This window comes from Lissotriton helveticus, chromosome 6 (assembly GCF_964261635.1).
Source record: "Lissotriton helveticus chromosome 6, aLisHel1.1, whole genome shotgun sequence".
NCBI lineage: Eukaryota > Metazoa > Chordata > Amphibia > Caudata > Salamandridae > Lissotriton > Lissotriton helveticus.
Window position 1 is genome coordinate 359,032,264 of NC_136067.1, and position 13,239 is coordinate 359,045,502.

General features: G+C 48.3%; 1 protein-coding gene across 2 annotated transcripts in view; it reads left to right on the plus strand.

The window, feature by feature from the left end:
- Positions 1-13,239, plus strand: part of ROCK2 (Rho associated coiled-coil containing protein kinase 2) — a 663,375-nt gene that overhangs the window by 452,876 nt on the left and 197,260 nt on the right. For both annotated transcript variants that reach the window (XM_078647798.1, XM_078647799.1), the window contains exons 11-14: positions 342-430; positions 668-716; positions 12,509-12,644; positions 12,752-12,843. In XM_078647798.1, the coding sequence (XP_078503924.1) occupies positions 342-430; positions 668-716; positions 12,509-12,644; positions 12,752-12,843 (366 nt within the window). The remainder of the gene's footprint in view (positions 1-341; positions 431-667; positions 717-12,508; positions 12,645-12,751; positions 12,844-13,239) is intronic.

Here is a 13,239-nt window from a genome sequence, read left to right on the forward strand (position 1 = left end):
TGGTGTTATGAGAACCCAGTGTTTCTCTGTTCCATAGTATCTCTGTTCCTTCCTGTGCATGTCTTCCTGCCTCATGTTTCCATGTCACTACTGTTAATTTCCCATCAGTCTCTCTTTCCCAGAACTCCCTATCTTGGGGGCTTGTGATATTCTATTAGCTATATCATGAGCCTCTGAATGTTTAGGGTGTAAATCAAAATGAGTCAGAACTTCTACTGTCATTCTAAAAGACAGAGAAGTGTAAAGTTTAGATTATGTGCTATGAGAAGTGGGAGATGAAAGAATTCTTGCCTATTTGGTTCAGTAATGAATATTTAAGACAATATATATTTTTTTGTCAGTCTGTACAATTACAAAAGAAGCTGCACCAGTTGGAAGAACAGCTCCACAATGAAATGCAGTCCAAAGATGAGATAGAGCAAAAGTTCAGGTAAGATTATACATATTTCTTCAGTATAATGTGTTGTACAAGATGTAAAGGGGGCAAGGTGCACTAAGAAAAAATCTAAAATAAATATTATAACATATTCATGAATATTTCACCGGGCTTACAAAACTGCATGCTATTGGGAAAAAATGGCTCATTGTGTTCCATGTAAAAGAATATTAAGTATGCTTATTTTCTAGAAATTATATAATGCAGCTATTTTGTCCTTCTATTTATTAGAACAGCAAATGTTCGGTTAGAGAAGACAATGAAGGAATTGGATGAAGAGGTAAAGTGTTTAAACATTTATAAATCTAGAACTAAGATCTCGTACACCATTATGCAGAATGCTCTGTTCCATGAATACCTCATATGGTATACAGAAATAATACTAAGTTTTCTATGTTTAGGTGTATTGTTTGCATTTATAATTGCAGTTGAATCTTATCTCCTGTAGCATCACTCTTGTCACAATAGGTAGATGTCCATATTAGTTTCAATATTTCAGTCCTACATCAAGGGGTCTTGCTTATCTTTAAAATATGGTATCCTACAGGTAGGGTTGAGGTTTCTGCTGTGATCTTAATAACAAAGATAGTCTTTTGCCGGGGGGAGAGAATCTCTATCTCAGCCTCCACTAACTTGCAGCAACGCAATGCTCACAGCCCCCACGGCCTGCACATAACCCTGCCAGGATTCTTGGGGCCACTACCTCGCCTTGCCAGAAACACCCCATGGATTGCGGGAGGGGTACTGCTAAAGGGTGTTGGTTGCCAGCAATTTCTTTCAGTTGACCCCTAACAGAGTTATTGCCTGTGCTCTGAGGCCTCACATTGCTGAGGAGTCGTTTTGGAGGACCTTCAGAGCCAGGAAGGACGCTGTTGGCCATTGAGGGTGTGGAAGCCAGACCAACGCTAAGGGAAGAATTTTAGAGGCACGGGGACTACAGACTTTATCAGAGTATACAGGGGTTGGCAGGGAAAACCCACAGACCTCTCGGGACTCTCCTGTTCTCCCTTGGCAGGCGGCATTATTCTCTCGAGGCCCCCGCGCCCTCCCCACATTCAGCATACAGCGGTGACTGCAGGTGCGGACGGCGGAGCCATTGTCCCCTATGATGACGGGCGGTAAGGGACTAAGAGCTGTACATCAAGCTAAGTTGGCCAAATTCACATTAACTAAAGAAGCCACTCCTAAATCTCCACCGGGAGATCAGTAAGCATCCATGGCACAATCCATTGAGATTGTGGAGACCCCGACTCTAACAGACATCTTAGCAGTGATACAAGAGATTCGCACCGCCCTTGATTGGGAAATAGACCAGGGTCTTCAGATGTCGATTTGATGAGGGCCGATCTCCAGAAAATAGGAGCACGAGTCAAAAGAAACCGAGGACTCCATTATCGCCTTGCAGGCGGAGACTAAGACATGGAAAACCAGTGCCATGGAATTGACCTCAACTACAGGCACACCGGAGGCCCCCCTATAATATTACAAAGGCCACTCCAGAAGGAACAATGTCCAAATAATAGATGTGCCAGAATGTGTGGAGGGGCCTGAGGTTGACCTGTTTGTTGAAGATCTCATACTTTAAAAAAAAGAAAAAATTATTTTTATTTGCATTTTGTTATAGTTGAACAATACAATCATGTCGGTAGCATAGCACACGTTTTACATCCTTCCCCCGCCTCCCCGCCCAATTTGACTCGAATAGTTTCCAAATGACAAAGACCTACAGATTACCACTTCCCCATGTCGTCAGCATGAAATCCATTCTGCAACCCCTCCGTAGCCCACCATGCGGCCCCCACCCTTGCCCTATCACACCCCTATATCCAGGCCATGGTAGTGTCGCCATTTCCCCCACACCATGCGAAACTTCCTCGGGCATCCCCTCGCTTTATATGTGACTCTCTCAGCCGCCATGTATAAGTCCAAACCTCTCCTCCACTCTTCTAACGTTGGTATCTCCGGTGCACCCCAGTGTTTTGCTATGTCCCTTTTGGCCTCTACCATAGCCAGCACAAGAAAGATCAATAGAGGACGTGTCCAATCTACATCGTTTGTCATGCCCAGGAGGGCCAGCTTAGGGTCGGTTTGAATTTGGCTCTCCAATACTGCATTTAGTTCCGTAAAAATGTCTGTCCAGTATCCCTGTATTTTAGTGCATGTCCACAAGACATGGAGAAAGTCTCCTTTGGGGTCTTGGTATCTTAGGCATCTTGCATCATGTATCTTCCCCATCTTCTGGAGCCGCACCCTATCAAAGTAAGTCCTGTGCAAAATATTAAATTGGATTAATCGAAGTCGGGATTTTACGGCCACCTCCCTAGGATGTGTTAGCACCAATTCCCAGCCAATGTCCTCCATGCCACCCACTGCTGTCTAAGCTTGGCGAAATCGCCTAACATGTTATTTGTGAGAGTTTTATACGTTAGGGAGACCGCCTTTTGCTGAATGTGTTCCTGTAGGAGTCTGCCTTCAAGTGGGGCAAATTCCACCAGTTCTGCAGTCCTGACATTTTGGGCCCCCCAGGCGTGTCTGAGTCTTATGTACTTATAGCGCTGTGAGGGGTGAAGTCCGAACTCTGAAGTCAGTGCAGCAAACTATTTCAGTTCCCCCTTGGTCACAATATCCCCTAGGGTGGAAATTCCTATATCATCCCACCTTTGGTAACCCTTCAGCTTGTGTAATTCCGTCAGCCATGTGCAATGCCAGATTGGCGTCTGTCTCGTGGGTTTCCTATCCCAACCCGTGCGCTTCACTGCAGTGTGCCATACCCGCAGAGTGATCTCCGTTGCCGGCAGAAGTCGTCTGAGTCCAGTCCCCCCATATAGATAAGATAATATGTGACGGGGTGCTAATCTGTGGCGCTCTAACGCGTATGAGGGATGGCCAGCCGGCGCGTGCAACCAGTCCTTAATCGGGGCCAGGTGTTCCGCCCAATAATAAGCCTCCAAATTCGGGAGTGAGATCTCCCCGCTGTATTGATGCCTTTGAAGCGTAGTCAACGCAACTCTAGGTTGTTTGCCCAACCAGAGGAAGGCACGCAAATCTGCGTGTATTCTGGTAAAAACTTTCGGGGGCAGTGGATAATACTCATTTTGTAGAGCGTACAAGTACTTGGGGAGGATGATCATCTTGTACATAGCCGCGCGGCCCAAAAGAGTGAGCGGGAGCAGCCTCCAGCGGTCCATATCGGCTATGGAGTTCACCATGATGCGGTCTATGTTTCGTTGGTACGCTATGTGCCTGTCGAGTGCCTGTGGTATTGAAAACCCTCTGTTGTCGTCAATAACCTTCCTGGGAGTTCCGGCCAGTCGTCCCGCGCCCTGGGGTCATACAGAACTGACTTATGCCAATTTATTTGGTAGCCAGCGTATCTACCGTACTGCTCTAGTTCAAGGAACTACTCTGGGATCGACGTCTCCGGCGATGTGACATACAGAAGAACGTCGTCCGCATACAGCGAAATTTTTTCCTCGGTCACGTCCCCCTCACTCATTCTAAATCCCTTAATGCCCATGTTTTGGCGAATCCTAGTCGCCAAAATCTCGATAGTGAGGGCGAACAAAAGTGGGGACAGCGGGCAACCTTGTCTGGTCCCCCTTTGCACCTGGAATTCCCGTGACTGGACGCCATTCACCCGTACTCTGGCGCGCGGCTCGGTGTACAACAATCGAACCCATTGCCGGAACTTTGGCCCAAGACCAAATTTCAGTAACACCCCTTCAAGGAACGGCCAATGAACTGCATCAAAGGCTTTTTCCGCGTCCAGGGACAGGAACCAATGGGTGTCCTGAAGATCTCATACTTAAACAACTCCTGCCCCGTGGCCTCTCGAACTACTTCCTAGGTACAGGGCACGCAGAGTCCCTGGCACCCCACCAAAACCAGGAGTCCCCCTCTGCGTCCCATCATAGAGCGCATATTTTTTGCTTTAGAAACAGGGATGTCATCCTGCAGACCACTCTTAATGCCCCGCCTGTCAAGAATAACAACCACACCATCACCTTCTTCCTGAACTTTACTCTCAAGGTTCAGCGACAACGGCGATCCTTTCTGGAGGTCAAAAGAGCTCTTGAGGAAAGGGAAATTAAATGCTCCATATTGTTTCCAGCAAAACTATGTGTGGTGGCGGAGGGAAAGACATTCTACTTCGTGACACCGGAGGAGGCCTGGGACTGGTTGGAGGGCTGAAAAAAGGATGGAGGATCTGGACCCTGTGGGTGGTGGGGAGGGCAGTACGCTGATGCTGACCCTCCACACCAAACACCAGATCAGCAGGTCAATAAGCTTGCGTCGCCCTGCTGATCCCCTTTGTTAGCTGTCTGGCCTGGGGAGAATCTTATCCTTTGGGTCTTCTTGTGGGATACATTGAACATGGCTACTGGGACACTTCGAACATTGAACTTGTCAACGGTAAAATTAATGTTTGGGTTTATGTGGGGAGTTTCTGTGAGCAGGCACGGCAGGGATCACAGTTCCCCTAAGTCTGTCTAATGTTTTGGAGCGACAGGTGCTTTGCATAGTTGGGGGGGGGGCCCAAGGTGTGTGGGCATTCTCATGCATAAGACCATTCTGCTTACCATACAGAAGACATAACTTGATCCCCATGGGAGATTTTTAGCTGTGAAGGGACAATGGGAGGCCACCACAATTAATATTGCTTCCATTTATGTCTCTTCCCCCCGCCCTCCAACAACATTATGATGCCTTATCGAATTTGGTACACTATTGCACACTCTCCCTGAGGGTGGGTTTCGTTTTGGGGGAGACTTTACCACCATCCATGATGAGGTAGAGCGCTGGCCTCCTCACCAGTCCACATTGCAACGTAGGCCCTTAGTGGGTTTTATGTAGGCCCAAGGACTTATTGATGCATGGCAAGCCCTTAATCCCACAACGCAGCAGTACACTTATGGACAGAAAATCCGCAGCGATAATTGTCAGGTGGGTATAGACCCGTCATACCTTAAGGTACCTCATATCTGTGACAGTCTGCACGAAACTACGAAGTCTTACTTTGGGGAGAATGTGATCTCGGCCCAGACTTTGTGGAAGGCTTACAAAATAGTGATCAGAGGTCAGGGAATAGCCCAAATTACGGGATACAATAAAGAGAAGAGGGCCCGTGCTGGCTAGCTGTGGGGGACCGGGGAGACCTCAACTACAACCAGGTCTTGAAGCAGAGGGAATACAGGGATGTATGGCAACTGAGGCAGCCAGAAACTGCTACCGTGCTAAGCAACATTGCCTGTAAAAAGTGGGCGATGGAGCTGGGAAACTCCTCGCTTGGTTGGCTAGAAGGGACGGAGGTCCCGTTGGGTTCTTGTAATCTTAAACGATGCAAGGGACTATGTTCGAGATAGGTGTGGTAGCTGCGGTGTTTGGAGATTTTTATACCTGCATCTATCCCTCGGTTGACATGGCAACTCTTGAGGAATCATGAGAACTTCTGGCAGACATCCAAATGCTGTGCCTGTCACAGATGTAGAAGGATATGACGGATAGAGATCTAACATAGGAGAAAGTGGCGGGCACCATTAGTGCTCTCAACTCTGATACAGTGGCGGGGCCCAATGGACTTCCCATAGAGCTGTACAAACTTGCAGAGCTGGTGCCCAGCCTGCTGCGTATGTACCTGGAAAGCCGAGAGGCCGGGATACAGTCATAAGATCAAAGAGTAACCACTATAGTTAAGATAGCAAGCCGATTGAGGAATGGGGCCTCTCACCGGCCCATTTCACTGTTGAATGTGGAAGCTAAAATAATCGCAAAAAAACGTTTGGCCACACGTCTGATTCAGGTGATTAGCCCACTGGTCCATCCAGACCAGTCCAGCTTCATGCCGGGAAGAAGAACAGCTTACATGGTGTCTTGGGTCGAGCAGATCCGAGAGGATTCAGTCATACTGTTCTTGGATGAGCTTATGGCCTTTGTCACGATAAAGTGGGCCTTTATTTGTGCAGTGCTGGAAAAGCTTGGATTTGGTCCAGGTTTTCTGTCGTGGATTCGGCGTCAAGTCAAGTTGGAATTTGTATAGCGCACTACTCACTAAGAGGGTCTCAAAGCGCTTGAGGGAGGGGGGTACGTTATTTATCAAATATCCAAGTTTTGAGTTGTTTTCTGAAGGATAGGTGGTTCTGTGTAAGGTGGAGGTGGGTGGGGAGAGAATTCCACGTTTTGGCCGCTAAGTAGGAGAAAGATCTTCCTCCCATGGTGGATCTTTGGATGCGTGGGATCGAGGCGAGGGCTTGATTGGACGATCGTAGTTGGCGGGTGGGGGTGTAGAAGGTCAGGCGCGTGTTGAGGTATTTGGGTCCTAGGTCGTAGAGGGCTTTATGTGCGTGGGTGAGGAGACGGAACGTTATTCTCTTGTTGACTGGGAGCCAGTGGAGGTCTCTTAGGTGACCGGATATGTGATTGTGGCAGGGGATGTCAAGGATGGGTCTGGCGGAGGCATTCTGAATGCGTTGGAGTTTTTTCTGTAATTTGGCTGTCGTTCCGGCGTAGAGGGTGTTTCCGTAGTCCAGTCGGCTTGTGACGAGAGCATGGGTGACCGTCTTTCTTGTTTCCGTGGGGATCCAACGGAAGATCTTTTTGAGCATACGTAGGATGTTAAAGCATGATGATGATACGGCGTTGACTTGTCTGGTCATCGAGAGGGAGGAGTCAAGGATGAAGCCCAGGTTGCGTGCGTGGTCCGTTGGTTTTGGTGCGGTGGCCACCATGAGTCGTCCCAGGAAGAAGGGGAGGATCCGACGATGAGGACTTCCTTCTTGTCTGAATTTAGTTTTAAACGGCTGTTCTTCATCCACTCTGCTACGTCTTTCATCCCTTCGTGTAGGTTGGTTTTGACAGTGTTTGGGTCTTTGGTGAGGGAGAGGATTAGCTGTGTGTCGTCAGCGTAGGAGATGATGTTGAGGTTGTGTTGTCGCGCGATGGATGCGAGGGGGCTCATGTAGACGTTGAAGAGGGTGGGGCTGAGCGATGATCCTTGTGGTACGCCGCAGATGACTTCAGTGGCGTCTGATCTGAAAGGGGGGAGGCGGACTCTCTGGGTCCTTCCGGTGAGGAACGAGGTGATCCAGTCCAATGCTTTTCCTTGAATCTGTGGAGAACAGTTGCCTCTTACATGTTAAATGAATTAATTTATATTGGGCAAAATAAATAACCCAGCCACCAACAGAAAATAGTGTGGTTTTTCTCCTTGAAAATAAATAGGAGGTTAAATTGATACAGAAACCTAGGTTTTTTTGTGGTGTAAAGTTTCCTTGAATCCTGACATTGCTGAGGCGTTTTATGAGGGTGCTGTGACAGACCGTGTTGAATGCTGCGGAGAGGTCCAGTAGGATGAGGGCCGCTGTTTCTCCGTTGTCAAGTAGTGTTCGAAAGTCGTCTGTGGCTGCGATGAGGGCGGTCTCGGTGCTGTGTTTGGCTCGGAAGCCGGACTGTGATGGGTCTAGGGAGACGTTAGATTCGAGGAAGGTGGCGAGCTGGCTGTTAACGGTTTTCTCAATGACTTTGGCAGGGAATGGAAGGAGCGAAATGAGGGCGGTAGTTTTTAAGTTCGGTGGGGTCTGCTGTGGGTTTCTTCATGAGGGCGCTGAGTTCGGCATTTGTTTCCAGCTTTCCGGGAAGGTGGCGCTGTTGAGGGAGCAGTTGATGATATCTCGGAGATGGGGTGCGATGATGGAGTCGGCTTTGTTGAAGATGTGGTGGGGGCATGGGTCGGTTGGCGATCCGGAGTGGATGGAGTTCATCAAGCGGATGGTGTCTTCAGTGCTGATTGGGTTCCAGGCGCAAAGGTAGGTGGTGGGGGGCTTCGGTTCGGAGGTAGGGGGGGTGGGCTGGTCGCCGAAGCTGTTATGTATGTCAGAGATTTTGCTGTGGAAGAAAGAGGCTAGAGAGTCGCAGAGGTCTTGAGAGGGAGTGATGTCATTGGTGCCGGCGCTGGGATTGGTAAACTCTTTGACGATGTTGAAGAGTTCCTTGCTGTTGTGGGCGTTGTTGTCGAGTCGATCCTTGAATGTTGTTTTCTTGGTGGAACGGATCAGCTGATGGTGTTTGCGGGTGGCGTTCTTGAGGGCGGTCATGTTGTCTGTGGTTGGGTTTTTTCGCCAGGCTTTCTCGAGGGTGCGGCAGATCCTTTTGGATTTCTTGAGTTCGTCATTGAACCAGGGGGCTTTTTTGATACCTGGCTTGTTTAGATTGTTTTTCAGGGGTGCTAATTCCTTTTCAGGGGTGCTAATTCGTTAGCGCTATGTGTGATCCATTGTGTGAAGTTGATGGCTGCTTTATTCGGGTCTAGTGATTTGGTGGGAGGGTTTTGGTAGAGCGACGTGGTGAGCTGGTCGGTGGTAATTTTGTTCCACTTTCTACGGGGGATTTGTTGTGGGTGGTGGTGGGTCGTGGTCTTTCTGTAATTGAAGTGGACGCAGCTGTGGTCCGTCCAATGGAGTTCTGTGGCGTGGTTGAAGGAGATGTGTTTGCTGGAGGAGAAGATTGGGTCGAGCGTGTGACCGGCGTAGTGGGTGGGGGTGTTTACCAGTTGTTTGAGTCCGAGATTGGCGAGGTTGTCCAGAAGGGTGGGGGTGTTGCTGTCGTTGTTCTTTTCCAGGTGGAAGTTGAGGTCTCCTAGTAGAATGTAGTCCTCGGAGGGGAGGGCGTGTGGGCTGATAAAGTCGGTGATGTCTTCGCTGAATTGTGTGCGGGGTCCTGGAGGTCTGTAGATGAGGGTGCCTCTGAGTGTGGTCTTAGGGTCGGTGTGAATCTGGAAGTGAAGGTGTTCGGCGGCTGCGAGGTTGTCGTCGGAACTGGTTTTGATGCGGATGGTGTTCTTATGGACGATGGCTATGCCTCCTCCTGTTTGGTTGATGCGGTCTTTTCGAATGATCTTGTAACCGTCCGGGATGGCTATGGCGATGTCGGGTGCTGATGAGCCGTTCATCCAAGTTTCTGAAAGAAAGGCGACGTCCGGCGTAGTGGTGTCCAGTAGGTTCCATAGTTCAGTGGCGTGTTTGTGGACAGAGCGGGTGTTGAGTAGGATGCACTTCAGGTGGTTAGTGTCGGAGCTCTGTTTGGCGTTTGTGGATTTAGTGTGGGTCCTGATACAGTCGAACTTGCAGGAGTGGCAGATGAAGGGTCCATGGGTGCGTCCTGGGGCGGCTTGGTAGCAGTCTGGGAGACGGCCGGAGTTGAGTGCAGAGAGGGTTGCAGCGTCGTAGCTTATGCCGGTGGGGTGGACTTAGCGGGGACCAGGGGGTCTGGTGCTGGGCGCGGTCCAGGCGCGGACGGACGTAGACGGGCTTACCTTTGGCGCGCCTTCGGCACGCATAGTGCGCGCCCGCTGCGCGTATGTTGCTCTGACATTAGTGGGTAGTGGAGGGGGGCGGAGCGAGGGAGGAGCAGCTAGGAGGCGGGAGCGGGGTGGAGAGATGGGCTAGGAGGCAAAACAACAAGATGGCAGCAATAACAAAAGCGAAACAGGACGAGATTGGGGCACAATCTATAATATCGCTATGCTATGGGCAGTGGCAGTGGCACCGGCACAATCAGGCACAGATAATTTAAATAAGCAATGCGAGCAATGCAATTAATTAGAAGCAGCAGTTAACAGTATAGCGCTACGATACAGTCAATGAGAGTAAAGCACAATTAATTAAAAGCGGCAGTGAGCAGTATAGCGCTATGAGATCGTCAATGCGAGCAATGCACAAATAATTCTAAGCGTTAGTGAGCAGTATAGCGCTACGATACCCAGATGGCCAGGGAGCGTGAGGAGCGACCGCTTCTGAGCAAGTCAGGACGGTCACCTCCACCTCCTACACTCTGATCCACTATCCCAGGTGGCGGTGAATTGGACCACGTCTGCATCATTTCTGCTATGACGGGCACCTCTTTCCCCCTTAGCCTTTGCCTTGATCCTGGAACCATTGGTGGCATGGGTAAGATCAGATGCAATGATTAGAGGCCTGAGTTCGACCGCAGAATGGGAAGATAGAATTTCCCTCTTTGCAGATGATAATCTCCTGTATGTGGCAGAACCCACTGAGTCCCTTGAGAGACTCATGCAAGTATTCAAATACACCAGTGGTATTCAGGCTATACCATCAATTGGCATAAATCACTAATATATGTTCTCAGAGGCGAGACTCCGGTATTGCTGACTGCCTGTGAGGCCCATGTGAAGGCCAATGGATTCAGATTTTGGGGATTTGTCACATGTGATCCTGGGCTTTTTACACCTGTAATCTGGATCTACCATTGTGTAGGGTCAGAGTGGATGTTCAACATTGGAGTGCCCCACTTCTTGTATGCGCTCCGCAACATGCCATACCTGGTTCCTGCGGCCTGCTTCCAGATCATTGCTAATGAGGGGCGTAGCCCTCTCTAGCATAGGGGTCCCTTACCTATTGCTCTGCAAAAACTGACCTGGAGCTGGTTTGCGGGTGGTATATGCCTTCCTGATATAAAAAAATACTACAAGGTGGCACAGCTAATGGCCATAAATCACTGGGTTTATCTCCAGAGGAGGAACCGGCACAGAGGATGGACGCGGATAACATGAGGCCTGGTGGCCATCTCAGAACCATTTACCAGGGTCCTAGGGTTGTGCTTACACTTAGCCCTACTGCTACAATGGTTGCACTTTGGCATACCACACCTCACAACCCGGGGTGGAGGTACAAAATCGCACAAGCCACCCACTTGTTGGATGCGACGAGTTGGCCACACGCTGTGAGTTTGATAAATAGGCTTCATAGGTCTGTCAAATGTGGGTGATTTGTGGACACAGGGACACATACTTTCCTTTTCTGAGCTGCAGGAAGAATGCCAATTGGCCCTAACTGAAACCCTTCACTCCATACAGGTCAGGAGCGCCCTTTGGAGGGCAAGTCAAAGGGGGAGGGTCTCCCAGAGTCCTCTCCACTTGAGGATCAGTTGTTAGATGAACACATGGCAAGAAAGGCTATCTCCCTTACCTACCGCAAATTGATAAATAACTTCCCTCATCTCATAACCAAGCTGCGAGCGAGTTAGGAGAGACAGTTGGGGATTTGGAGAACAAAGAGTGCCCAGAGGCCTTGGCTTCCCCTAGAGAGGTGGCCATATCCTCCAGATTTCGATTGGTATTGAAAATACTCTACTACCCTGGTTAAAATGTGTGAATCCAACCATGTTGGGTGCCCTAGGAAGTGTAGTCAGGATGGTTCCTTTTTCCATATGCTGTGGAGTTGTCCCATGCTCCATAATTATTGGGAGGTGGTACTTGCATGTCTCAATGAAGTGGTGGGAAGTAACTTGGCACTGTCCACCAAATGGTGTCTTCTCAATGTGTGGGACGAATCAGACATCACTCGTATGGACCACCTTTGGGATTGATGGTGACCAAGCGAAACATAGCTCGAATGTGAAAGCCGAATCGAGTCTGAGCTTAGAGGACTCGAAGAACAACATGGATTGGTGCATGCTGGTAGTGAAGATGGTATATGTGTGAAGGGAGTACCCGAATAAATGGTTTAAACTGTGGGGCAAGTGGAGTGAGTACAAGGGGGGCCTCTGTGAACCTCTGGGTGGAATTGATGATGATGTAATGTAACGATAAAGTTACTGATTTAACTGCCGACCTGACCTGTTGAGTACAGATTTTCATGGTCCAATGTCGCAGGGTTGCTATCCTTCCAGGTCTCGGTCAATGACTGCTGCTGTTTTTTCGTTTTTTCTGAGCTGCATTGTATAATGTCACCGCAATTCATTTTGTTTCATTGTTTAATAAAAAAGAAATGAAAAATGGCCTTTGACCGCACCTGTCACCCAATGTCCCATGCATTCCCGTTTTATCCCTTCATTCGATGCTAGACAGAAAGGCATAAACACTTTGTACCTCCAAGCAGAAAATGATACCAGTTGTGTTTTTTCACATCAGCTTAACAAAATTCTGTTACATCTCATTGCACAACACTACCATTATCTACAAAGAGACCTCCTTTCCAGAGGATATATATACACAACTGTAATATTTCATCTCATTACCAGCAACGTAAAAGCTTATTCCGTTCTTTTGATTGTTTGCAGATTAATGTAAGAAAAAATCTGGAATCCATATCAAGGCAGCTAGAACGGGAAAAAGCCCTGCTTCAACACAAACATGCAGAATACCAAAGGAAAGCTGAAAATGAGGCTGACAAAAAGCGAAGCCTTGAAAATGATGGTAAGTGATTTTTAATGCTCTCAATTGAACTTCTGATCCTTCCAAATATTGATTACATCCTTGTTGCAAGAATTTACAATTTGTATTATTTTTGCTCCTTCTTTCAGTTAACAGTTTGAAAGATCAACTGGATGACCTTAAAAAAAGAAATCATAACTCCCAGATATCCAACGAGAAAATCAATCAGCTACAGAGACAGGCAAGTGTTTTCAGTGAAAGAAATAGAAAACATTAGCAGAGCTTGGGTTGGAGTAATGGAAATTTCATTAATCAAGTCCTGACCCACTGTAAAATTGCCTGCCCAAAATTGTGGGCTTGATCTTAAAAGGAGAGCAGATAATTGTGGGGCAACTAACGCTTAACTTCTAATTGCATGTAGGTAATTGGTACAATTTCCCTAATCTCTCCCAGCGCATATCTTCAGATTTGGTAGTCTGCTCTCCTTCACACACACTCTCTTGGCATGGATTGCAGGTAAACTGTAGTTAGTGCCAGAATTCTTAGCACTGTGATTGCCTGAGCCAATCTCAGATTTTTAGAGTAGATGTTCGGAAACTGTCGACTTTATTTAGCCTGGGAGTTTGACACCCGAATA